Source organism: Capra hircus, chromosome 3 (assembly GCF_001704415.2).
Source record: "Capra hircus breed San Clemente chromosome 3, ASM170441v1, whole genome shotgun sequence".
In the NCBI taxonomy this organism is placed as follows: Eukaryota; Metazoa; Chordata; class Mammalia; order Artiodactyla; family Bovidae; genus Capra; species Capra hircus.
Window position 1 is genome coordinate 86,304,520 of NC_030810.1, and position 27,151 is coordinate 86,331,670.

Genomic DNA, 27,151 nt, shown 5'->3' on the forward strand with positions numbered 1-27,151 from the left:
AGGAGGAAAGGCTGCATTAGGTGTGGCCTTGAAAGATAACTGTTTTGAAAGATGAGTTGGTGATTTGATGGAGGCAGGATGTTCTGGAAGGAGCCACGGCCAGAAGGCTCAGGGATCCAGGAGTAACTCAGCATCACTGGAGCTTACTTGGAGAGAATTAGCATCGAAGGCTAATAGGGAGGCAGGGAACAGGTTATGGATGAACCCTTCTGTGCCACTGCCACAGAATCCTATCAGCAGTGGAAGACATTAAAGAACTTAAAACTGGAGAATGACATAATCTGGCTTGTACTTTTGAAGTCCACTCTGGTTGCCATTTGGAAAAGCTATGAGGAAAGAAGAGCTGGAGACAGAGAACACAATCAGATTCCCTTCAGCAGGCGCCATTGGCCACATCCAGGACCTAGAGTGAGGAGGAGTGGATGGGGGTGGAGATGTCAAGGACAAAGCCTTGACGAAAAGTGTCTTTGATACTGATAGCTTAAATTTCATAACTAGGGTTAATTCCTTTGTGTTATGTTCAATACTAGGGACTCATTTCCTAGTAGAATAACATAGTGTTTCAGAGCATGGGCTCCAAGAACAAAATCATTACAGGCCAAATCCCTGCTCCACCACTTACTAGCTGTGCCACCTTGGGCAAGTCACTTGCCTGAGCCTCAGTTTTCTCACCTCTAGAATGGGAATGATAATAATTGTATCTGCCTCATAGTGTCCTTGTGTGGACTGGTGAAAGCAAAGAATTTAGAACACTGTCTGGTATGTAGTTAGAACTAGTTTTATTTATTCATTTGCATTAAGGCCTGTCCCAGCAGTCTTCTACTGTGACAACACTCTGGGTATAGGTAACAATAATAAGTCACTGGTACAGCACTTTACAGTTTATAAAACGATCTCATTTATTACTCATAGCACAGTGCAGGAATGACTTCCTCATTTACAAATGAATAAACAGAAGCTCAGAAAGGTTCCCTGGTGGCTCCGTGGTAAAGAAAAGAAAGTGATAGTGAAGTCGCTCAGTTGTGTCTGACTCTTTGTGACCCCATGGGCTGTCGCCTACCAGGCTCCTCTGTCCATGGGATTTTCCAGGCAATAGTCCTGGAGTGGATTGCCATTTCCTTCTCCAGGGGATCTTCCCAACCCAGGGATCGAACCTGGGTCTCCCACATTGTAGACAGACGCTTTACCGTCTGAGCCACCAGGGAAGTCCAATGGTAAAGAAACTGCCTGCCAATTCAGGAAACTCAGGTTTGATCCCTGAGTCAGAAGATCCTCTGGAGAAGGAAATGGCAACCTATTCCACTATTCTTGCCTAGAAAATCCCATGGACAGAGGAGCCTGGCAGGCTACAGTCCATGGGGTCGCAAAGAGTCAAACATGACTTAGCAACTAAACAACAACAGAGAGGTTAGGGATTTGCCCAGAGTCTGTGCTGGGGTCAGAGCTGAGTTTTGTGTTCATTAGGTACTTAAATGGTCAGGGGAAATGTTTTCTTTGGATAAAAAGGATCAGAATGAGAAGGTTGTACTTCTGGAGGAGGGAAGAAGATGCAAAAAGAGCCGGTGGAGCCCCCCAAAATAAACTTTATCTTCATACAGTTTTGCCCAGGGCCAATCCTACAGGAACCCACTCCAGTGTTCTTGCCTGGAGAATCCCAGGGACGAGGAGAGCCTGGTGGGCTGCTGTCTATGGGGTCGCACAGAGTCGGACACAACTGAAGTGACTCAGCAGTAGCAATCCTACAGGAATCACTTTTCATTTCCTCACCAAACATCTAGGCCAATCTTTCAAACTTGACCAGTCCCCACTTTTATTTTATTTTATTTTTTTTAATTTTAATTTTTTATTTTTTTTTAAATTTTAAAATCTTTAATTCTTACATGCGTTCCCAAACATGAACCCCCCTCCCACCTCCCTCCCCACAACATCTCTCTGGGTCATCCCCATGCACCAGCCCCAAGCAAGCTGCACCCTATGTCAGACATGGACTGGCGATTCAATTCTTACATGACAGTATACATGTTATAATTCCCATTCTCCCAAATCATCCCACCCTCTCCCTCTCCCTCTGAGTCCAAAAGTCTGGTATACACATCTGTGTCTTTTTTCCTGTCTTGCATACAGGGTCGTCATTGCCATCTTCCTAAATTCCATATATATGTGTTAGTATACTGTATTGGTGTTTTTCTTTCTGGCTTACTTCACTCTGTATAATTGGCTCCAGTTTCACCCATCTCATCAGAACTGATTCAAATGAATTCTTTTTAACGGCTGAGTAATACTCCATTGTGTATATGTACCACAGCTTTCTTATCCATTCATCTGCTGATGGACATCTAGGTTGTTTCCATGTCCTGGCTATTGTAAACAGTGCTGCGATGAACATTGGGGTACATGTGTCTCTTTCAATTCTGGTTTCCTCGGTGTGTATGCCCAGAAGTGGGATTGCTGGGTCATAAGGTAGTTCTATTTGCAATTTTTTAAGGAATCTCCACACTGTTCTCCATAGTGGCTGTACTAGTTTGCATTCCCACCAACAGTGTAGGAGGGTTCCCTTTTCTCCACACCCTCTCCAGCATTTATTGCTTGCAGATTTTTGGATCGCAGCCATTCTGACTGGTGTGAAGTGGTACCTCATTGTGGTTTTGATTTGCATTTCTCTAATAATGAGTGATGTTGAACATCTTTTCATGTGTTTGTTAGCCATCCGTATGTCTTCTTTGGAGAAATGTCTATTTAGTTCTTTGGCCCATTTTTTGATTGGGTCGTTTATTTTTCTGGAATTGAGCTGCAGAAGTTGCTTGTATATTTTTGAGATTAGTTGTTTGTCAGTTGTTTCAGTTGCTATTATTTTCTCCCATTCAGAAGGCTGTCTTTTCACCTTGCTTATACTTTCCTTTGTTGTACAGAAGCTTTTAATACAATTCCATTCACCATTGCAACGAAAAGAATAAAATACTTAGGAATATATCTACCTAAAGAAACTAAAGACCTATATATAGAAAACTATAAAACACTGATGAAAGAAATCAAAGAGGACACTAATAGATGGAGAAATATACCATGTTCATGGATCGGAAGAATCAATATAGTGAAAATGAGTATACTACCCAAAGCAATTTACAAATTCAATGCAATCCCTATCAAGCTACCAGCCACATTTTTCACAGAACTAGAACAAATAATTTCAAGATTTGTATGGAAATACAAAAAACCTCGAATAGCCAAAGCAATCTTGAGAAAGAAGAATGGAACTGGAAGAATCAACTTGCCTGACTTCAGGCTCTACTACAAAGCCACAGTCATCAAGACAGTATGGTACTGGCACAAAGACAGACATATAGATCAATGGAACAAAATAGAAAGCCCAGAGATAAATCCACACACATATGGACACCTTATCTTTGACAAAGGAGGCAAGAATATACAATGGAGTAAAGACAATCTCTTTAACAAGTGGTGCTGGGAAAACTGGTCAACCACTTGTAAAAGAATGAAACTAGATCACTTTCTATCACCGTACACAAAAATAAACTCAAAATGGATTAAAGATCTAAATGTAAGATCAGAAACTATAAAACTCCTAGAGGAGAACATAGGCAAAACACTCTCAGACATAAATCACAGCAGGATCCTCTATGATCCACCTCCCAGAATTCTGGAAATAAAAGCAAAAATAAACAAATGGGATCTAATTAAAATTAAAAGCTTCAGTCCCCACTTTTAACACTTTGATGAAACCTGAGCTAGGAAAGTGAGGTCTGGCTCAGCATTTGGGTTAATCATTTATTAAAACCAGTCTAGCAGTTGTCAGTGTGTAAACAGCTGGACCATTTTTGCTGAAACCTGGAGCTGGGGTGTCAGTTTGAATAAATATTTGACAAGCAGAGAAAGGTGCTTATGTGGAACACACTTTCTAACATGTAACTTGCAACTTGCTAAATCTAATATGCAAGGTCCTGGGAACTGATTTGTTTTCAGCATCTCCCCCCAAATTTCTCCTGGCTGGGTCTATCAAAACCAGGAGTCCCTGGATCCCGTTATGTTGAAATAGGCCCTTGCTTATTAACCGAGTAAATGAGCTCAGAAGACCCCAGCTGCTTCTCAGCCAGTAGCTTCCTCTCACCCAGGATAACAAGATGGGGACAGAAGAGGCCCCAGTGCAGACCAACAACATGGTAATAGGAGATTCTCAGATCTAGCAACTCATTTGTTGCCTTGGGAAGAAAGGGCCAGTTGAGAAATAAGCCTTAACTGGAAAGAAGGGAAACTTTAATCCTTATTAAAAGTCCCATGATGGTTACCAAATAAAAAGATTTCTTATAAATCCAGGTGATAATAGTTACCAGCATTTAGCAAGTTCCTTCTTACAATGTGTCAGGTATGTGCTGATTCCAGCAAGACAGATGTTACTCTTCTTGCTGTACAGGTTGAGAGCACAAAGGTTCAGAGAGGTTAAGTAACTTGCCAGAAGTGACACAGCTACTAAGTGATTACGCAGGATCCAAATCCAGATCTGTCTGACTTAAAAATCTCATTCCATTCTACTAAAATGCTCGTCAAGCAATATATAGAGGGAAGGTCTCACCATTGTCACCTGCTTACCTGCAGGCGACACAGCAGTCATACCAGGCACAGTAGCAGTCGGAGCAGTATTGTCCTGGCACTCTATAAAGCAGTGGTTTTCACTCTGGAGAAAGTGAATTCCCTGGAAATTTTTAAAAAATTTTATGAATTAGAGGATGCAGAGAAAAGGGAACCTTCTTACACTGTTGGTAGGAATGCAAACTAGTACAGCCACTATGGAGAACAGTGTAGAGATTCCTCGAAAAACTGGAAATAGAGCTGCCATACAGCCCAGCAGTCCCACTGCTGGGCAAACATACCGAGGAAACCAGAATTGAAAGAGACACGTGTACCCCAGTGTTCATCGCAGCACTGTTTATAATAGCCAGGACACGGAAGCAACCTAGATGTCCATCAGCAGATGAATGGATAAGAAAGCTGTGGTACATATACACAATGGAGTATTACTCAGCTATTAAAAAGAATACATTTGAATCAGTTCTAATGAGGTGGATGAAACTGGTGCCTATTATACATAGTGAAGTAAGTCAGAAAGAAAAACACCAATACAGTATACTAACACATATATATGGAATTTAGAAAGGTGGTAACAATGACCCTATATGCGAGACAGCAAAAGAGACACAGATGTAAAGAACAGACTTTGGGGCTCTGTGGGAGAGGGCGAGGGTGGGATGATTTGACAGAATAGCATTGAAACATGTATATTATCATATGTGAAATAGATCGCCAGTCCAGGTTTGATGCGTGAGACAAGGTGCTCAGGGCCAGTGCACTGGGATGACCCTGAGGGATGGGATGACCCTGAGGGATGGGATGGGGAGGGAGGTGAGAGGGGGGTTCAGGATGGGGAACATATGTACACCCATGGCTGATTCATGTGAATGTATGGCACAAACCACTACAATATTGTAAAGTAATTAGCCTCCAATTAAAATTAATTAATTTAAAAATTGTATGAATTAGGTATATTTTTCAGGATACAGGAAAGCAGTTCTTTTTCTTTTCAAACTCTGAAAATTATTTGTAATTCAAAAAAAGGTAAAATCCATTTATTTAAAGAGGGATTCAGGGACTTCTCTGGTGGTTGAGTGTCTAAGACTCTGTGCTCGAAATGCAGGGGGCCTGGGTTTGATCCCTGGTCAGGGAACTAGATCCCACATGCCGCAACTAAAGATCCTGCATGCCACAGCTAAGACCTGGCACAACCAAATAAATAATATTTTAAAATAAAGTTTACCATCACCATTTAAAAAATAAAGAGGGATTCATTGAAACAGTTGTTTCTATCCAGGGGTTCATAGGGTTAAAGCAAAACCAACCTAGATATAAGAACACACAGAAAGTAAAGTAAATAAAATGATAGTTCATAACATTTTTCATTAAGTCCAGGTCAAGGCTTAAAGAGAGCGATGTGAAGAAAGTGGAGAGAGTGGGATTAAACCATCACTTTATTTGCGTAGGATGGCTGAATGGAGAAGGGGAGATGCAGCAGTGGGAGGCCTTCATTCTAGGCACATATTAAGAGAAAATTCAGAGACACTGTCCTAAGCTTTCCTATGTTTTGCTTCAACCCTTTAGGAGTAGAAAAACCACCCGCACAGTCAGGGTTCTGAGGCACCTGGAAGATGGCAGGTTCCAGGGAACTGGGCTGGTGGTAAGAAATCTGCAGATGCTCCTTCTGGCCACCTTCCCCCTCACTGGTCCTCTGGCCAGTCCGCCTCCCCTGCCCTGCTCCACAGTGCGGGCCCAGTGGTTTCTCATCAGCATCAGGGAGGCAAGCAAAGCAGATATCTGAACAGGTCTTCAGGGACTGGAAATGAAGCCACTCGGGCAAAGGGAAGGTGTGTGTGCAGCACCGTCTACTTTCTGCAAGATCTGTGCTGTGCTTCACCCCAGAGTCTGGGGTGTTATAGCATCATGTGCAAGTGGTCAAGAGCTCTGCTTTCTTCACTTCAAATATTTGTCCTTGCTTCTGTCATTTAGAGAAAGGATCCTCCACCTGCAAAGCACGGCCAGCCTGCACAGATAAAGATTACTTCTACACTCACACGGCCTGTGATGCCAATGGAGAGGTGGGTAGCACGGTCTTGGGACCCCTTTGCCTGCCCCTTGTGCTTTGCCAGATTTGCAGCTCTACAGTCAGTGAAGCTGTCACCTGAGAAAACCCCCCCAGACCTCTGCAGTGACCCCGGGGCCAGTGGGGAGGCAAAATGAGATGACCTCACTCATTTTCAGGTCAGAAACTGTTTTTGCTACATTTGTTCCGCTGCTCACTCACATATGTTCTGCTTTTTAAAAATGCTTTCATTTTGCTTGGTTTCTTCCATTCGCTTCATTCCCTGGGCAATGACTGCCTGTCCATACATACTTATTTCTTCTTTCTCATCAGACTTGTCCCCTCGGCGCTGCTCTTGTACGCTGGTATAGGGGGTGATTCCTGCTTCCTGGCTCACTGGAGAACCGCCTGATTTATTCTGTCTCTCCCCCGTAGGCTTTCTGCCTCAGAAAGACTTTCCTTTGTACTCTGCTCCACCAGTGAGTCAGCGGGCATTTTTGAGTATCAGCTGTTGCCCTGTACTCCAGTCAGGGAACCCAAGATGAATAAGATGGGCTTCTGCCCTGAGGAGGAGAGGAGAAGGATGGTGGGGAGGAGAAAGCTGATGGGGAAGAGAAATGGTGGGGAGGAGAAAGATGGGCCTGACTGTATGCAGGGCACTGGGGGAACCCGGAAGAGGAGTGACCAGGTTGGAGGGTGGGGCCAAGGCAGGTCTTTCAGGGGAGGTCATTAGCTCCTGTGCACAGCCAGGTCCTGTGCTGGGCACTAGGTATGCAGCAGTTCACAGAGCCGAGGAAACATCCACTCTCAGGGCACTTAATTTCTGTCGGGGAGTGAGTGAGGGGAGAGACAACAGATAAACCAGAAACAGATCAAGAATCCCTCTTTTTTGGATTACCTTCCCACTTAGGTCATCACAGAGCACTGAGTGGAGGTCCTTGAGCTATACAGTCTGTTCTCATTAGTGACCTATTGTATACATAGTATCAGTAGGATGCATATGTAAATCCCACACTTTCAATTCTTCCCCCCTTCTCTTTCCCCCTTGGTATGCATACACCTGCTCTCTGCTTCTCTGCATCTCGGTCTCTATTTCTGCTTAGAGAGGGTAAGGATGACCTCTCTAAGCAGAGACCTGAGTCAGGTGGAGGAGAGCCAGAGTGCTCCCCAGGCAGGGAATGCAGCAGGTGTGGAGGAGGCAGGCAGGAAACTTTGAGGAAGTGAGCAGGGATGGCTCAGGGGCGCAAGTGGTGGGGTCTGCCTTGGATCACCAATTCTGGATGAACTGTCCTGTCTGTATCCCTGAACTAGAACCTCCCAAGAAGACAGGAGTGGGGAATTCTGCATCATTCAGCACTAAGCATGTGGTTGGCTATTAGGATGCATACGTGTTTGCTGGCTGGACGGCTGGCTGAATTCTCTTTCTGCTAATTAAGTGTGGGATGAAGTCCGGTCCTTAACGGCGATTGTTCTTATAGTTATCTCTTACCGCCCGTGTACTGGCTGGCCCCATTCTCATTTTTTGAGCAAAATCCCCTTCCCCAGCAGCCAAGCAAAATGATTAATCCTATCAGGTGTACCTTAGCCCCAGTTCTGAAGTGTCTGGTGTTCTTCATGACCTTGTAAGGAATTACTGTCATTTTCTTGGTCTCAGTGGACCCACTAATTAAGAGGACAATCCTGCTCCTCTTCTCCCTCCAGGATATGTGGTTGATTGTGGCTGTCTTTGCTTCTTCTGCCCCATTCTTTTCCCTCCTGGTACAGGCAAAGGACTTCTAGATCCACAGTGTGCTCTGATGCTTGCAAGCCTGGGTGTCTGCCATTCCCTGATCGCCTTGGGGGCCTATAGATGAGTGGGACCAGAGCCAGTACTCCCACCTTGCAGCCCAGCCACAGCACAGCTCAGGGAGGAACCCTGCAGTAGACATGGTCACCAGGGGTGTCTTATGGAAGTGTCAGCCCGCAGGCCCACGCTGGTTCTGCTCAGTCTCGGAATTTCGCTTTGTTTCTTAAGCTGTATTTTAAAATCAAAGGACTCCTGTGATTGCCTTCATGGCCTTTGCGGTGCCTCTGTGGTTTCTCGGGGACTGGGATCGCTGATCCACTGGGGCTGCTGAGTGTGCTGCTCCAGGAGGTGGCCCAAATCGTCCAGCTCCCCAGACACTTCTCTCTACAAGACTCAAGGAGACGAGCTGGGTGAGATGAAGTTGGGTCACTAGTCTGGGTCTCCGGTCACTGACTGCTCTTTGCACAGAGAAAGGCTGAGCTGAGCAGGGGCACAAGGACAGCCCAGGGCTCGTCTTCAATGAAGGCAACATGAGGCCCTTTCAAGACATTGTCAAGAACTCATCCTGAATAAAATGGACTGATGCCTTGTTCACCCAACTTCTTACATATATGGTATTATACCTAGCGCATTTGCATCATCGCCTCAATGCAATCCTTTTGTCTCTTGCCCAAGGACTACACAGGAAGCCTGACATTGCCCAACCTCACCCCTGACTCACCAGGGGCCTCCTGCAGTTCATCTGCTCTTCTCTAGCTAATGCCTCCATCGAAAGACTAGGGATGGTCCTAGTAAGTGACAGATACAGTGCTTCTCTTGTTCACTGACTTGGAGGCTGATCAGTTCTCTTGCCTTTTTCCCTCAGGTTTTTTGAGATATAATTGACACATATCATTGTGGAAGTTTAAGGTGTACCAGTTGATTTGATACACTTATGTAATGCAAGATGATAACCAACATAGAGCTAGCTAACTACCATCAAGGCACATAATTACCGTTTCTTTTTTGTGGTGAGAATGTTTAATGTCTACTCTCTTAATAGCTCTCAAGTATATAATACAGCATTATTAACTCTAATCACCATGCTAACTCTAATCACCTGTACCTTAGATCCCCAGAATTTTTTGATCTTATAACTGGAAGTTTGTACTCTTTAACCAGCCTTATTGCTCTTGCCTCTGTGTTCCAGAGAACACAGGGTTCATACCCCCTTGGGGGATTGGTATTTTGGTGCCCTTGCTAGGGTACTTCCCCAATGGCTCAAGCGGTAAAGAATCTGCCTGCAATGCAGATTCTTGACTTGGGTTCAATCCCTGGGCCAGGAAAATCCCCTCGAGAAGGAAATGGCAACCCACTGCAGTATTCTTGCCTGGCAAATCCCATGGACAGAGGAGCCTGGTGGGATACAGGCCATGGTGTCACAAAGAGCTGGACATGACTGAGCACGCATGCAATGCAGAGCAATGCCCTTGCTAGACGGTGAGCTAGCTCCCTGAGGGCACAGGCCACGTCCTTCATCTCTGAGTCACGTTTTATTAGACTTTCTATAGATGTCTACTGAATAAATGAAAAAACAAAGAAAGTACTTCGAAGACAAATTGGGACACCTGAGCCATCCTCTATTCCCCTAGGGGTTACCTAGGCACCCCCACTCCATGCCTTTTTGTGTTCTGGGATTTTCACCAGCTGCTTTTCCTGTGACATTTTAGTATTAATAATAAGATTCTACACTGGAATTAGGGCTTTCTCTGGAGGAAACTGGTCTCCTCTTCCCATCCAACACACGGGCCTCTCCCTCTTCATCCCAGTCCATTCGTTCAGCAGATATTTACTGAGCATGACCATGTGCCAGGTGCTAAGCAATGTGCCTAGGATACACTGGTGACCCAAACCAAGTTCCCCACCCTGCTGGAGCTTTCATTAGCGCCCAGAATCCCCCCATCCTCAAGGCAACTTCCTAAAGATGTGCAAATGCCACATAGCAGGCTGAGACAGGCTCTGTTTCTGCAGACGCAGCTCATGTACAAATGGGCCCAGCCGAAAATCTGCGGCGAGGATCTGGAGGGCGCAGTGAAGCTGCCCGCCTCTGGCATGAAGACGAGCTGCCCACCCTGCAACCCAGGCTTCTTCAAGAGCAACAGTAGCACCTGCGAGCCCTGTCCTTATGGCTCTTACTCCAACGGCTCCGGTAACCCCTCCCCCATCCCTCTCCCTGCCCCTCTCCATTCCCATGCCACACATACGGGTGGGCCACACGGGCACTCAGCATGTCAGCTGAACTCACACCATGTCCTTCCAAGGGAGGCAATAAGGGCCAGGCCACCTCTGAGGACCATATTCAGAAGAGAGGTCGGCACAGGCCCTGCCTGTGGGTCCACCTGAGAACTGCCTGCCTCCCTCCTCATTCCAACTGCGAATGTGACTCAGGCCTGAAGGGGCACACTCCTCACAGCAGAGGCTTCCAGCATGTGGCAGGGATGATAGCTAGAAGGTTTGGGGAGCTGGGATGGCCACCTTGACACAATCAGAATTTGCAGGAGAGGAGCTGGGGGGATCTATATACCTATTAATGTGAAGGCATTTGCTGATGCCAATATAGTTCATATAATATGAACTATATGTATTAGACTCGAAGATACACTTAAGCTTTGAAATTAATAATCTGATGGGCAGGTAGGGTACTGGGATATGGGATGAAGGGTCAGCCTTTAACCCCAAGTTTGCTAAACACATTGTCAGAATGTTTTTGAGTCAGCTTGCTGTTCACTGTGCTCAGCAACACCTCTGTGGGGCTGCCCACCACTGTTGCCACTTGTCAGTGCAACAACAGCTCCAGTCAGGGTGGCTGCAGCCTTTCTGCTGAATGCGTGTATCTTGTGGCTCCCCCAGATTGTAGCCACTGCCCAGCAGGGACCGAACCTGCCGTGGGATTTGAATACAAATGGTGGAACACGCTGCCCACGAACATGGAGACGACCGTCCTCAGCGGGATCAACTTTGAGTACAAGGGCATGACAGGTAACTACCTCCCCCCACCATGAGCTCTCAGCTAGCTGCCCTGCTGAAGGGGTTCTTCCTAGCTCACAGTTCTTCATAACAGTGGTGTCTAGAGAAAAAATGAGCTGATCGTGCTCACACTCCCTTGAATGCTCCACTCCCCATGGACAAAGAACATATATTCTGCAAACTTTAGCTTTAGAGACAGAACTAGAAACAATACACACTGCAGAGGTCTTGCTCTGAGAGTTTCAGAATTTTTGACCAAAGTAGCCTGATAAGTCGGAGAAGGCAATGGCACCCCCCTCCAGTACTCTTGCCTGGAAAATCCCATGGATGGTGGAGCCTGGTAGGCTGGAGTCCATGGGGTCGCGAAGAGTCAGACACGACTGAGCGACTTCACTTTCACTTTTCACTTTCATGCATTGGAGAAGGAAATGGCAACCCACTCCAGTGTTCTTGCCTGGAGAATCCCAGAGACAGAGGAGCCTAGTGGGCTGCCGTCTATGGGGTCGCACAGAGTTGGACTCGACTGAAGCGACTTAGCAGCAGCAGTAGCAGTCTGATAAGTAACATGGTTTGTGTTGCGTGATGGTTCTGGATGCCTCAAAGGATGGTGTTATTTTTCTTCCAGAGTGTCATCTGGGTGCACATTTGCCCTGCACTTGAGACCACTGGACACTAACTCATATCCTTCTCCTTTTCCAGGCTGGGAGGTGGCCGGTGATCACATTTATTCAGCTGTTGGAGCTTCAGACAATGACTTCATGATTCTCACCCTGGTCGTGCCAGGATTCAGGTGAGGAGCACAAAGCTAAGGGGAAACCGCGCCACCCTTGGCCACATCCAAGTCCCACATAGCTTGGAGTGTTGTAGATGAGAGGGCTTCTGGTGTGCAGAAGTGTCAGTCCAGAACAGAGAACGGAACAAGACTTCCTGGGGGTCCAGTGGTTAAGACTCTGCATTTTCAATGCAGGGGATACAGGTTCAATTCCCTGGTTAGGGAGCTAAGATCCCACATGCTGTAAGGTCCAGCCAAAATTAATAAACAAATAAAAATTTTAAAAATTAAAAATAAAAAGAAACAGTCTAAAAAACAAGAAAAGAACAGAGGAGACCACAGTAATGGTCTGATTAAGTTAACCTGAATGCTGACACATTCTTAGTTGCTGCCCACATTGATTACCTATTGCTCTCCCATACCTTCTAGCTTTTCCTACCATTTGGCCACATTCTACTCAAATTCTTCCTCCTCAAAGCATCAAATAAGATTTTAAAACCTGTAAAAAAAAAAAAATAGGGCCAGAATTGCCCATAGGTAGTTCATCTTTCAATGGGACAAGAAGACTGGTTTTATTGATTGATTGGTTTGGCTGCATTGGGTCTTAGTTGCGGCACGTGGAATCTCTCATTCTGGTGCACAGACTCTCTGGCTGAGGCGCCTGGGCTCCAGTTGCTGCAGCATGTGGGCTCAGTGGCTCCACAATACGTGGGATCTTAGTTCCCAAAGACCTAATTGTGTCCCCTGTATTGCAAGGTGGATTCTTAACCACTGGACCACCAGTGAAGTCCCTGGGAGGGACTGCTTTTATTGTTATCAGTCAGTCAGTTCAGTCACTCAGTCGTGTCCGACTCTTTGCAACTCCATGAATCGCAGCACACCAGGCCTCCCTGTCCATCACCAACTCCCGGAGTTCACTCAAACTCATGTCCATCGAGTCAGTGATGCCATCCAGCCATCTCATCCTCGGTCATCCCCTTCTCCTCCTGCCCCAAATCCGTCCCAGCATCAGAGTCTTTTCCAATGAGTCAACTCTTTGCATGAGGTGTCCAAAGTACTGGAGTTTCAGCTTTAGCATCATTCCTTCCAGAGAAATCCCAGGGCTGATCTCCTTCAGAATGGACTGGTTGGATCTCTTTGCAGTCCAAGGGACTCTCAACAGTCTTCTCCAACACCACAGTTCAATAGCATCAATTCTTCTGCGCGCAGCTTTCTTCACAGTCCAACTCTCACATCCATACATGACCACTGGAAAAACCATAGCCTTTATCCCCACCTCCCAAGAACACTTAGGATAATAAGCAATTTGTTTGCCATTTAAAAAGCCACTACAGGCAGACTGGTACAGTATAATGAAAACTGGACTATAAGACAGGGCACTTGAATTTTGCCACTTACTGGCTTGGTGAACTTGGGAAAGCCACTGTGCCCCTTTAGGCTTTGGGCTCCTTGTCTGTAAAACAAAGGGATTGACAGTCTGTGATTCTGGCCTAACTCCAGCCCATCAGTTCACACCACCGAGTGGACAGTAGCTGGGAACTGGAGGTCCTCAGAAGTCAATCACATGCCCAAAGCCAAAAAGAAAGCTACAAATGTGTTTTCAAAGCCCAAGTGAACTCTTCTGCCTGTATGTGCTTTAAAGATGAGGAGGAACCACTGAATCAGCATCCCTATCACCAATCTGGCTTTTCCATTCCCTCCTTCAAGCTCTCTCCTTCTATCCTGGGCACAGTGCTCAGCCACAGTACTTGCTCGAAAGGTAATAGGTTCCCTTCCCTTCCTTTACATTTCTCAGAGCTGAACAGCTATATCTTATGTTTCTGAGGGAAGCAAACTTCTTAGACTTTTGGGAGATAACACTCACCAAAATACTTTCCAACTTGCAAATATGGTTATAGCAGTAAAGCACTTTCTAACCCCACTCGCCCCACCCTGCCATCCCCATCTATCAGACATGGCTCTCTCTTTCCCCAAAGAAGGACCAGGCTGAGAACTTTGCTAAAAAAGCTATGAATCGAAGTACCTGCTCATTTGACCAGGGCAAATCCCCCACAGTTCAGGTGGGGATGGGGAGGGGGTTTGAACTGCTGAGTGAGTGTAGACGATTGATGTCTTATGCTGGTGGTCCTTCTTCAACCCTAACATGCGCATGGATCACCTGGGGATCACGTTAAGCTGCAGATTCTAATTCAGTGGGTCTGGAGCCCACACTCTGCTAGGGAAGCTATTCAGCATTTTAGAAAGTACTTCCACATCTGTTATGCCTTTGGATCACACCACAGTGATGGGCTTCCCAATGGCGCTAGTGGTAAAGAACCCACCTGCCAATGCAGGAAATGCGAGACCTTCAATCCCTGGTTTGGGAAGATCCCCTGAAGGAGGGCAAGGCAACCCACTCCAGTATCTTGCCTAGAGAATCCCATGGACAGAGGAGCCTGGCAGGCTACAGTCCATAGCGTCACAAAGAGTCGAACATGACTGAAGCGACTTAGCACGCATAATAATGGGAGGTAAATAAGAAAGATATTATCACCTTTTTACAGATAAGAAAGATAACAGTTTGGCTAGATCAAGGTCAGACAGCTAGGATGATAGAATTGGATTTAATTCATGTTCTTTCCAACATACTCAGAACTTAGTCCTGTCCCCCAGCAGACCCTTTGCTGCCATCTGCTCTCTTCACTAAGCACTGTCTGGCCCCTGGAACCGACTTTTGATTTCTGCCCCACAGACCTCCACAGTCAGTGATGGCAGACACAGAGAACAAAGAGGTGGCCAGGATCACGTTTGTCTTTGAGACCATCTGTTCTGTGAACTGCGAGCTCTACTTCATGGTGGTATGTTTTCCTTCCTTTGTCTGCTTTGGGGCTTCCAGGAAGGTTGGCCCCTCTGCCCTGTTGATGCATCAACATAACTGACACCCCTGCTTACAGTGATTTTGCAGACAAGGAGCCCAACTATTTGTCAGGGGCTGCACCATTTAATATGGGTCTAGGCCACTGTGATGGCCCCCAGGATGGCAGCGGTATGGGCGCCCTCTCCCCACAGTTGCCCAGCCATCATGCCTTCTTCATTTGTCTGTCTTGGGTTCAGGGTGTGAATTCTAGGACCAACAGTCCCGTGGAGACGTGGAAAGGTTCTAAAGGCAAACAGTCCTATACCTACATCATCGAGGAGAACGCTACCATGAGCTTCACCTGGGCCTTCCAGAGGACAACTTTCCATGAGACAGTAAGCTCCTCCCCTTCCTCAGTGCTCAGCGCCCAGAGAGACCTCCTAACCTGGAACAATTACTACCTTAGCTTAAGCATGCGGTCGAGTTTCAGAATCCAGTGATTAGAAGACTTGTAAGGAGTCGAGCAGAGGACTGCCTATGCCAGCCCCTGAGGAGCATCCAGCCTTGTCCAAATGACCCTGGAAACTCCTAAAATCACCTGTCCCTCCTCAGGAGACCTATCCTGAGGATAGGATATATGTGGTACCTGACCTGGTGTACCCTGTTCAGTCCTGTTCTTGCTTTAATAATAATAACTCTGGTTTTATCTTAACTCAAAGTAATGTAAGTTCACTGGAAGAAAACTTAGAAATAAGCAAAAAAAAAAAGCAAAAAGAAGAAAACCACCCATAATCCTACTACCCAGAGATAACATAGTTAGCATATGGAGTATCTTCTATACCATCTTTATTTCACTATAAATACTTTTTTTCTTTTATAAGGGGAAAAAAATCTGCTTTTTTTTTTTTTTTTTTTTTAAATCTGCTTTTTAAAAAATATAAATACCTACTACATATTTCCCCATGGTACTGAATATTTTTATACATCATCTAAATTGTTCAGTCCTTACTTTAAAATGGCAAAAAATGCACATTAAGAGATACTGTTCAGTTCAGTTCAGTCGCTCAGTTGTGTCCGACTCTTTGCAACCCCATGAATCGCAGCACGCCAGGCCTCCCTGTCCATCACCAACTCCCGGAGTTCACTCAGACTCACGTCCATCAAGTCAGTGATGCCATCCAGCCATCTCATCCTCTGTCGTCCCCTTCTCCTCCTGTCCCCAATCCCTCCCAGCATCAAAGTCTTTTCCAAAGAGTCAACTCTTCGCATGAGGTGGCCAAAGTACTGGAGTTTCAGCTTTAGCATCAGTCCTTCCAAAGAAATCCCAGGGCTGATCTCCTTCAGAATGGACTGGTTGGATCTCCTTGCAGTCCAAGGGACTCTCAAGAGTCTTCTCCAACACCACAGTTCAAAAGCATCAGTTCTTCGGCACTCAGCTTTCTTCACAGTCCAACTCTCACATCCATACATGACCACTGGAAAAACCATAGCCTTGACTAGACGGACCTTAGTCGGCAAAGTAATGTCTCTGCTTTTTAATACACTATCTAGGATGGTCATAACTTTTCTTCCAAGGAGTAAGCATCTTTTAATTTCATGGCTGCAGTCACCATCTGCAGTGATTTTGGAGCCCAAAAACATAAAGTCTGACACTGTTTCCACTGTTTCCCCATCTACTTCCCATGAAGTGATGGGACCGGATGCCATGATCTTAGTTTTCTGAATGTTGAGTTTTAAGCCAGCTTTTTCACTCCCCTCTTTCACTTTCATCAAGAGGCTTTTTAGTTCCTCTTCACTTTCTGCCATAAGGGTGGTGTCATCTGCATATGTGAGGTTATTGATATTTCTCCCGGCAATCTTGATTCCAGCTTGTGTTTCTTCTAGTCCAGCGTTTCTCGTGATGTTAGGTGAGTAAAAAGAACAGGGTGCTTCTAAAGATTTTTCTCAAGTATCACAGGATAAAAAAGATTAAGTCATATTCTGTTATTTCCAGAGCACTCAATTGCTCCTTCTCAGGCCAAGGCAGGCCAAGCTCACTCTCCTGTGTCTTTGTTTCCAGGGAAGAAAGTATACCAGTGATGTCGCCAAGATCTACTCCATCAACGTCACCAATGTCATGGACGGGGTGGCTTCCTACTGCCGTCCATGTGCCCTGGAAGCCTCTGACATGGGCTCCTCCTGCACCTCTTGTCCTGCTGGCTACTATATTGATCGGGATTCAGGAACCTGCCACTCCTGTCCTCCTAACACGATCCTGAAAGCCCACCAGCCTTATGGTGCCCAGGCCTGCATGCCCTGTGGTCCAGGGACCAGGAGCAACAAGGTGCCAGTAGTTGGCTAAGCAGCCTAACTTTGCGTCTCTGAATGGGCCAGCTCAGATGGTGCCAGGTCCTGGGTGGCGTTCCTAAGGGGCTGATATCCAAACTCCCCCTAGTACACTCCCAGGTTAGAGTCCTAGAGGAAACCCATCCAGTTTGTGACCATAGATGGAGAGTTCTCAGCTTGTACTGGTTGGTTTTCAGGGTCTGGGTCTCAGTCATCGACAAGTCTCATCTTCAGGTGATGGGTAATGGAAATCTGTGGCCCTCTGGTCCAGAGGGTTATTTAGCATCTGTGCAGAGACCGAAAGGGAAGCAGTCTTGGGACTTGTGGCTCAAATTCAGCCTACTTCATTCCAGCTTGTTATTGAGGGAAGTTGCCCCCCTTCTTGGAATGGTAACCCACCTTTGCTGGGACATGTAGTTACCTGTCATTGCTGCCTCCTCTCCCAGGGCTTTCTTCTAAAGTGAAACAGCAGTGCGGTTGGCCCATGCATTTTCTGAATCTGAGAAAGTGAATCCTACGACCAGAAGTTCTTAGTTATACATTAATTCTTTTCAATGAGCTTGTATTTTACTGATCACAACCCTGTGGCCACACATTTGTAAGACACTACGCAGTCTGCAGTCGTTGTTCAGTTTAGCTGTGCAGCAAGTGCAGCCGTTCTGCAGATCTCTGGCAACCTTACTGGGACACCCTGGACTCTTGCCACAGACTTCCTCCCTGCAGCCTCTTCTGCTGTAAAGGGAGGGATTGACCTTAAAATGACCAAGAAAGGGGTTTATGTTTCAGTTTCCTATAAAGAGACTTGGAAAAAGGAATCTAGAGGTCAGTGAATTTTAAGTGGGGGAGGGTCGACAGACTTGTAGTTTCTCTTCTGCTATCCTGGGCACCCTTCTTCCACTTCAGTTCAGTTCAGTTCAGTTCAGTCACTCAGTCGTATCCGACTCTTTGCTACCCCAGGGACTGCAGCACTCCGGGCCTCCCTGTCCATCACCAACTCCTGGAAAGTGAAGTCGCTCAGCTGTGTCCGACTCTTTGCGACCCCATGGACTGTAGCCTACCAGGCTGCTCTGTCCATGGGATTTTCCAGGCAATAGTACTGGAGTGGATTGCCATTTCCTTCTCCAGGGGATCTTCCCGACCCAGGAATCGAATCCAGGTCTCCCACATTGCAGGCAGACGCTTTGCTGTCTGAGCCACCAGGGAAGGAGTTCACCAACTCCTGGAGTTTATTCAAACTCATGTCCATTGATTCAGTGATGCCATCCAACCACCGCATCCTCTCTTGTCCCCTTCTCCTCCCACCTTCAATCTTTCCCACCATCAGGGTCTTTTCAAATGAGTTAGCTCTTTGCATCAGGTGGCCAAAGTATTGGAGTTTCAGTTTCAACATCAGTCCTTCCAATGAATATTCAGGACTGATTTCCTTTCAGATGGACTGGTTGGATCTCCTTGCAGTCCAAGGGACTCTCAAGAGTCTTCTCCAACACCATAGTTCAGAAGCATCAATTCCTCGGTGTTCAGCTTTCTTTACAGTCCAACTCTCACATCCATACATGACTACTGGAAAAACCATAGCCTTGACTCGACAGACCTTTGTCTCTGCTTTTTAATATGCTGTCTAGGTTGGTCATAACTTTTCTCCCAAGGAATAAGCGTCTTTTAATTTCATGGCTACAGTCACTGTCTGCAGTGATTTTGGAGCCCAAAAAATTAAAGTCTGACACTGTTTCCACTGTTTCTCCATCTATTTCCCATGAAGTGATGGGACAAGATGCCATGATCTTCGTTTTCTGAATGTTGAGCTTTAAGCCAACTTTTTCACTCTCCTCTTTCACTTTCATCAAGAGGCTCTTTAGTTCTTCACTTTCTGCCATAAGGATGGTGTCATCTGCATATCTGAAGTTAGTGATATTTGTCCCAGCAATCTTGATTCCAGCTTGTGCTTCATCCAGCCCAGCGTTTCTCATGATGTACTCTGCATATAAGTTAAATAAGCTCGGTGCCAATATACAGCCTTGACATACTCTTTTTCTTATTTGGAACCAGTCTGTTGTTCCATGTCCAGTTCTAACTGTTGCTTCCTGAACTGCATACAGATTTCTCAAGAGGCAGGTCAGGTGGTCTGGTATTCCCATCTCTTTCAGAATTTTCCACAGTTTATTGTGATCCATGCAGTCAAAGGCTTTGGCACAGTCAATAAAACAGAAATAGATGTTTTTCTGAAATTCTTTTGCTTTTTTGATGATCCAGTGGATGTTGACAATTTGATCTCTGGTTCCTCTGCCTTTTCTAAAACCAGCTTGAACATCTGGAAGTTCACAGTTCACGTATTGCTGAAGCCTGGCTTGGAGAATTTTGAGCATTACTTTGCTAGTGTGTGAGATGAGTGCAATTGTGCAGTAGTTTGAGCATTCTTTGGCTTTGCCTTTCTTTGGGATTGGAATGAAAACTGACCTTTTCCAGTCCTGTGGCCACTGCTCAGTTTTCTAAATTCGCTGGCATATTGAGTGCAGCACTTTCACAGCATCATCTTTTAGGATTTGAAATAGCTCCACTGGAATTCCATCACCTCCACTAGCTTTGTTCATAGTGATGCTTTCTAAGGCCCACTTGACTTCACATCCCAGGATGTCTGGCTCTAGGTGAGTTTCTGCTTGAACATAAGAAGGGCTATCTTGTTTCTTGAGGGAGTTTTATAATCTAGGCATGGGAACAAGGTACAGAATCTGATCCGACTACCCACTGGAAAATGAGAGGTTCATACATCATATATGTGCTAATACTGGCATGGCAAGATATACACAGCCTCCCTCGCTCCTCTTTCGCATCTTTCAATGCCCACCCCTAATCCACGCTTCCTCTTCTCTCACCCTGCCTGGGCTGGACCGGGCTGGGGTGACTAGCGCCGCTCTCCAGGGCCCCTTCGAGGCCCTGCCAGCCTGATGGCCCCTCTCCCCTCAGATACACTCCCTGTGCTACAGCGACTGTACCTTCTCAGTCAGCAGTCCGACCAGGACTTTCGAGTACAACTTCTCGGCTTTGGAAAAGACCATCTCTCTGGCTGGAGGGCCAAGCTTCACTTCCAAAGGACTGAAATACTTTCACCACTTTACCCTCAGTCTCTGCGGAAATCAGGTAAGCTGTATAGGACGGACAGCGTGAGAACAGAAAGGGGGCGCCAGCGAATCAGAGGCCAGAGGACATAGGAGGTTCAGATAGCAGCGGATGGGGCAGATTCAGAGATTTTCAAATGGTTATTATTCTTCCTGAGGACTTTCTCCTCTAAAATCAGATCATTTTGGATTATAAACATTTAGGAAAATGAACGTATTTGAAATCAGATGAGGGGAATTAAAAAATAAATTAAATAAAATAATGTGTGGGGGAATTCCCTGGCGGTCCAGTGGGTAAGATTTGGTGTGTTTCCTGCTGGGGCCTGGGTTTGGTCCCTGGTCAGGGAACTAAGATCCCACAAGCCGCACAGCACAGCCAAAATAAGTTAATTACTTAAATAAAGTAGAATAAGGTGTACATTAACTCCTCCCTGACCTTATTCCCTTATATAAAATGATATATAAAATATATAAAAAATTATATATAAATATATATATAATGACCTTTATTCCATTATATAAAATGATTATATAAAAACTATACTCATACATCAACTATACTTCAATTGAAAAAAAAAAAGCTATGCAGGAGAAAGATTTTTTTCCTTAAAAAAGTAGTCTTCAGAAATCATGACACCTGTCTTTTGTTTTCTAGAAGCTGGATAAAATAAACTACTCATAATTTCATCTACATGTATCTTTGCTGACACTACATGTTACCATTAGCATTTCAAGATGCCGCAAATATTCTGGATACAAATTTAAAAGGAGGAAATATTTGTACAGGGTAATCACACCACCACTGCACTTGACTAAATTACTAACAAGCCATGTTCAGAGGTTGGAAAGTTAGTTTCAAATGTTGCAAAATAAACAGCATCTTGAACATTTAATCTGTGACTCTATGTAGAGGTAAGGCCTTTACACCACACAGCTTCTACCCATCTTCTGCAGCATGCAAAATAGCTGGTTTGTGTTTATAGAGAGAACATGCCAAGAAATAAAATATCTGTGAAAGATTAGAGACAAATGTCTCTGTCCTGTTTTTAAAAAGTCTTTGAAGAAGTTAAAAGAAAGGCTCTGAAGTGACAGTTAGTGATAACTTGGGAACTGGAGACTAATTAAAGCAATCCCCATGTAGCAAAAGTTTTGTCGGGTGAGTTGGGAGAGAAAAGATGGAAATTTGGAGAGTCTGTGAGTTTTATTTTCTTTGCTTATTCTTATATAATGTAAAGATACCTTTCTGTTCTCATGTTCCTTTTCTGATTCTTACAATCTTGAAAAGGAAGGAAGACACCAGATTTAGCAACTTGGGTCTATTTCTAATTAAATTTATCATTTTGAAAATCCTGCATTATAAATGCTTAGTCCGCTTCAATTTAAAATATTGAACAAGTGACCTTATATTAGCAAACAAATTATAATTCATCTATAAATTTAAAGGATTTTGAAGGAAAAATATCTCAATATTTCTTCTATTACAAACTCTCAAAGAAGGAGTCCAGTTCCCACTGTTCTCCTGAGTTCTACTCTATAGAGTTTGCGTTGTTAAGGACTGGAGGAGAAGCAGTCTTTCTTCTGCTGATAAATATTTTTAAATAGAATAGGTTCCAATTGGTCCTAAGATGTTCTACCTCAAGGCAGGAAGAGGGCTGGTTATGGGGTTTGTTTTAACCCCCAGGACACTCTGGAAAGTCCTCCCAAGATAAGAAAAGAAAGTGTTAGTCACTCAGTCTTGTCTGACTCTTTGTGACCCCATGGACTGTAGCCCACCAGGCTCCTCTGTCCATGGAATTTTCCAGGCAACAATGCTGGAGTGGGTTGCCATTTCCTCTCCCAAGATAAGTATGGTAGAATCACAGCTCCATGGAAGACACAGAGAGTGAATGGGAAGCAGGCCAGATGCCCAAATCAATTTCATGAGATCAGTTACACATTTCAGGATCTGCCTAGAAATCTGACTAGGATAAGGAAGGCCCTTAACTGGTAGGCTGCTAGATTGGATCTGCCAATCAGTTTGCCACCATCCCAACACTGCTCATAAGGGGCTCCAGGTGATTCCAAGGAGATAAAAGACTGGGGATCTCTGGGCCAGAGTTCCAGAAACGAGGACACCCAGGCCTTATTCTTAGCTTTTTTTATCCTTTAAAGTCTGTCTTGTAATTAGCACAGGGATGAACCATTCCACTGCAGCATGCTCTTAGAAGGCTAAAGTCTTAAACGTGGAGGAACTGCTCCCTGTTCCCTTTAGGGATTTCTTCTGTGACCACACATTCCCTCCCACTTCCTCCCGTACCCCCCTGCGCAGGGTAAGAAAATGTCCGTGTGCACTGACAATGTCACCGACCTCCGGATCCCCGAGGGTGAGTCCGGTTTCTCCAAACCCATCACAGCCTACGTGTGCCAGGCGGTCATCATTCCCCCAGAGGTGACAGGCTACAAGGCCGGGGTGTCCTCGCAGCCTGTCAGCCTCGCAGACCGGCTTATCGGTGAGTACCTCAGTCTTTCTCACCTGTTTGAGTGTGTGTCTGTGTGAAGAATGAGTGAGGCTCCCAGACTCTAAGCTAAAAGGCCCCAGGTGAGGGGCCCAACCTCCCGACCTCTGTTTCCTACTCCATCCGGGGGTACCAAGGGCCCCTGGGGCCACTGATAAACCTTTGGTTTGCCCTCTCCTGAGCCACTCAGGGATGTGATGAGATGAAGGAAGGTGGGATGTGAACAGGTATTGGAAGAACTAAAGTGGTTGCCAGCTAAGTGCTACTAGTGAGAACTAATTAGGAGCTCTAATTTGGCAGGGGTGACAACAGATATGACTCTGGATGGCATCACCTCCCCAGCTGAACTTTTCCACCCGGAGTCCCTGGGAATACCGGACGTGATCTTCTTTTATAGGTGAAAATGAGAGGCCAGGCTAATGCAAGTGAAACCCAGGGCTTCTCCGCAATCTCTGTGGCGTCCCTCCCTCTTTAGCCACCTACTGCTTATCAAGCCAGAACAAGGTCTAGCAGACCCGCCCAGCAGAGAGCTCTAAAGCCTGAGAGTTCCCCAGCCCAGCTACTTGGGTATTACTGGGGCAGGTGTGCCCCTGGTGGCAGTGAGGAATATTGGATGACCTGGGGGGGACAACCCCTCCCGCCTAAGGAGATTCCAATCTTAATGCATCTGCTAGCCTTTCCTAGCGCTTCCCCGGTGGCTCAGTGGCAAACAGTCCACCTGCAATGCAGGAGACACAGAAGACAACAGGTTTGATCCCGGCGTGGGGAAGATGCCCTGGAGGAGGGCATGGCAACCCACTCCAGTCTTCTTGCCTGGGAAATCCCATGGATAGAGGGGCCTGGTGGGCAATAGTCCATGAGGTCGCTAAAGAGTCAGACATGACTGAGCAACTGAGCACAGCACGGCCTTTCCTAGACCAGTGCATTTCCCCTTGACCAGATCTACCTGACCCCCACTCTCTCCTATGTGTCAGACCACACTTCCCCAGCCAGGCATCTGCTCCATGCTAACTTCACTTAGCAGCTCTCCGATGGCACCAGTGAGTGACTCTCTCCCCCATGGGGGCTGTTTGCTCTGCAGGTCCAATGATGTGACCCAGTCTTGCAGCTCTGGGAGGTCAACCACCATCCGAGTCAGATGCAGCCCACTCAAGCCTGCTCCTGGAAGTCTGTCACTGCCAAGGTAAAGGGATGTGATACAGCCTCCCTTCCTTGGCATCACTCCATCCCAAGGACCAAACAGAGATTACCGAAGACGAGCAAAGGAGAAAATCGTCTGTGCTCCATTAATGGGCTCTTGGGGACACAGTCGTGGTTCCAAACACTCGATCTTTAGATGTCAAGGATGGAGCAGAAAGGTAGAAGCTATCCTCACTCTCTAGAGTGTGTGGGCAGCTGTGTAGCAGAGGGCCAGATTCAATTCCCCTCCTATACTTGCCAGCTCTGTTATGGATATAGTTCTTATCTTCTCTAGGTCTCTTCTTTATTTGCAAAATGAGGATGATAATAAATTCCTTCAGGGGGTTGTTATGAGGATTAAATGAGGTAATGAGACTGGAGATAATGAGATAATGTGCTTAGTTGCTCAGTCACTCTTTGTGACCCCATGGACTGTAGCCTACCAGGCTCTTCTGTCCATGGGGACTCTCCAGGCAAGAATACTTGAGTGGGTTGGCATACCCTCCTCCAAAGGATCTTCCCAACTCAGGGATGGACCCTGGCAGGGTCTCGCACACTGCAGGCGGGTGCTTTACCATCTGAGCCACCAGGGAAGCTCAATGAGATAATCAGTTCAGTTCAGTTCAGTCATTCAGTCGTGTCCGACTCTTTGAGACCCCATGAACTGCATCACTCCAAGCCTCCCTGTCCATCACCAGCTCCCAGAGTTCACTCAAACTCATGTCCATTGAGTCAGTGATGCCATCCAGCCATCTCATCCTCTGTCGTCCCCTTCTCCTCCTGCCCCCAATCCTTCCCAGCATCAGAGTCTTTTCCAATGAGTCAGCTCTTCGCGTGAGGTGGCCAAAGTATTGGAGTTTCAGCCTCAGCATCAGTCCTTCCAAAGAACACCCAGGACTGATCTCCTTTAGAATGGACTGGTTGGATCTCCTTGCAGTCCAAGGGACTCTCAAGACTCTTCTCCAACACCGCAGTTCAAAAGCATCAGTTCTTCAGTGCTCAGCTTTCTTCACAGTCCAACTCTCACATCCATACATCCATACCACTGGAAAAACCATAGCCTTGACTAGACAGACCTTTGTTGGCAAAGTAACGTCTCTGCTTTTGAATAGCTATCTAGGTTGGTCATAACTTTTCTCCCAAGGAATAAGCGTCTTTTAATTTCATGGCTGCAATCACCATCTGCAATGATTTTGGAGCCCCCAAAAATAAAGTCTGACACTGTTTCCACTGTTTCCCCATCTATTTCCCAAGAAGTGATGGGACCAGATGCCATGATCGTTTTCTGAATGTTGAGCTTTAAGCCAACTTTTTCACTCTCTTCTTTCACTTTCATCAAGAGGCTTTTTAGTTCCTCTTCACTTTCTGCCATAAGGGTGGTGTCATCTGCATATCTGAAGTTAGTGATATTTCTCCAGGCAATCTTGATTCCAGCTTGTGCTTTTTCCAGCCCAACGTTTCTCATGATGTACTCTGCATAAAAGTTAAATAAGCAGGTGACAATATACAGCCTTGACGTCCTCCTTTTCCTATTTGGAACCAGTCTGTTGTTCCATGTCCAGTTCTAACTGTTGCTTCCTGGCCTGCATACAGATTTCTCAAGAGGCAGGTCAGGTGGTCTGGTATTCCCATCTCTTTCAAAATTTTCCACAGTTTCTTGTGATCCACACAGTCAAAGGCTTTGGCATAGTCAATAAAGCAGAAATAGATGTTTTTCTGGAACTCTCTTGCTTTTTCCATGATCCAGCAGATGTTGGCAATTTGATCTCTGGTTCCTCTGCCTTTTCTAAAACCACCTTGAACATCTGGAAGTTCACGGTTCATGTATTGCTGAAGCCTAGCTTGGAGAATTTTGAGCATTACTTTACTAGCATGTGAGATGAGTGCAATTGTGCAGTAGTTTGAGCATTCTTTGGCTTTGCCTATCTTTGGGATTGGAATGAAAACTGACCTTTTCTAGTCCTGTGGCCACTGCTGAGTTTTCCAAATTTGCTGGCATATTGAGTGCAGCACTTTCACAGCATCATCGTTCAGGATTTGAAATAGCTCAATGGCATTCCATCACCTCCACTAGCTTTGTTCATAGTGATGCTTTCTAAGGCCCACTTGACTTCACATTCCAGGATGTCTGGCTCTAGGTGAGTGATCACACCATCATGATTATCTGGTCATGAAGATCTTTTTTGTGTAGTTCTTCTATGTATTCTTGCCACTTCTTCTTAATATCTTCTGCTTCTGTTAGGTCCATACCATTTCTGTCCTTTATCGAGCCCATCTTTGCATGAAATGTTCCCTTGGTATCTCTAATTTTCTTGAAGAGATCTCTAGTCTTTCCCATTCTGTTGTTTTCCTCTATTTCTTTGCATTGATTGCTGAGGAAGGGTTTCTTATCTCTCCTTGCTATTCTTTGGAACCCTGCATTCAGATCCTTATATCTTTCCTTTTCTCCTTTGCTTTTTGCCTCTCTTCTTTTCACAGCTACTTATAAGGCCTCCCCAGACAGCCATTTTGCTTTTTTGCATTTCTTTTCCATGGGGATGGTCTTGATCCCTGTCTCATGTACAATGTCATGAACCTCAGTCCATAGTTCATCAGACACTCTATCTATCAGATCTAGTCCCTTAAATCTATTTCTCACTTCCACTGTATAATCATATGGAATTTGATTTAGGTCATACCTGAATGGTCTAGTGGTTTTCCCTACTTTCTTCAATGAGATAAGAGATCCTTCTTATTATTAAATTAGTAAAGTTTAGGGAATCCTAAGAATCTACAGCTGAAAGACCCAATTTTGAACTTAATAGCCAAGGGCACTAAATCAAGGACTCTTGAACTAATTTGATTACAGGAAGCCCCAGGCTTCCCTGGTGGCTCAGTGGTAAAGAATCTGCCTGCCAATGAAGGAGATGAGGGTTTGATCCTCCAGGAAGATCCCCTGGAGAAGGAAATGGCAACACACTGCAGTACTCTTGCCTGGGATACCCCATGGAGAG

General features: G+C 45.6%; 1 protein-coding gene across 1 annotated transcript in view; it reads left to right on the plus strand.

Annotated features, from left to right (window-relative positions):
• KIAA1324 (KIAA1324 ortholog) overlaps positions 1–27,151 on the plus strand; it is an 80,321-nt gene that overhangs the window by 47,014 nt on the left and 6,156 nt on the right. Inside the window, exons 8-18 of the mRNA XM_005677961.3 lie at positions 6,574–6,662; positions 10,443–10,620; positions 11,322–11,450; positions 12,138–12,228; positions 14,942–15,047; positions 15,304–15,441; positions 17,106–17,369; positions 20,333–20,506; positions 22,793–22,973; positions 23,280–23,376; positions 24,061–24,162. Of these exons, the coding sequence (XP_005678018.2) occupies positions 6,574–6,662; positions 10,443–10,620; positions 11,322–11,450; positions 12,138–12,228; positions 14,942–15,047; positions 15,304–15,441; positions 17,106–17,369; positions 20,333–20,506; positions 22,793–22,973; positions 23,280–23,376; positions 24,061–24,162 (1,549 nt within the window). The remainder of the gene's footprint in view (positions 1–6,573; positions 6,663–10,442; positions 10,621–11,321; positions 11,451–12,137; positions 12,229–14,941; positions 15,048–15,303; positions 15,442–17,105; positions 17,370–20,332; positions 20,507–22,792; positions 22,974–23,279; positions 23,377–24,060; positions 24,163–27,151) is intronic.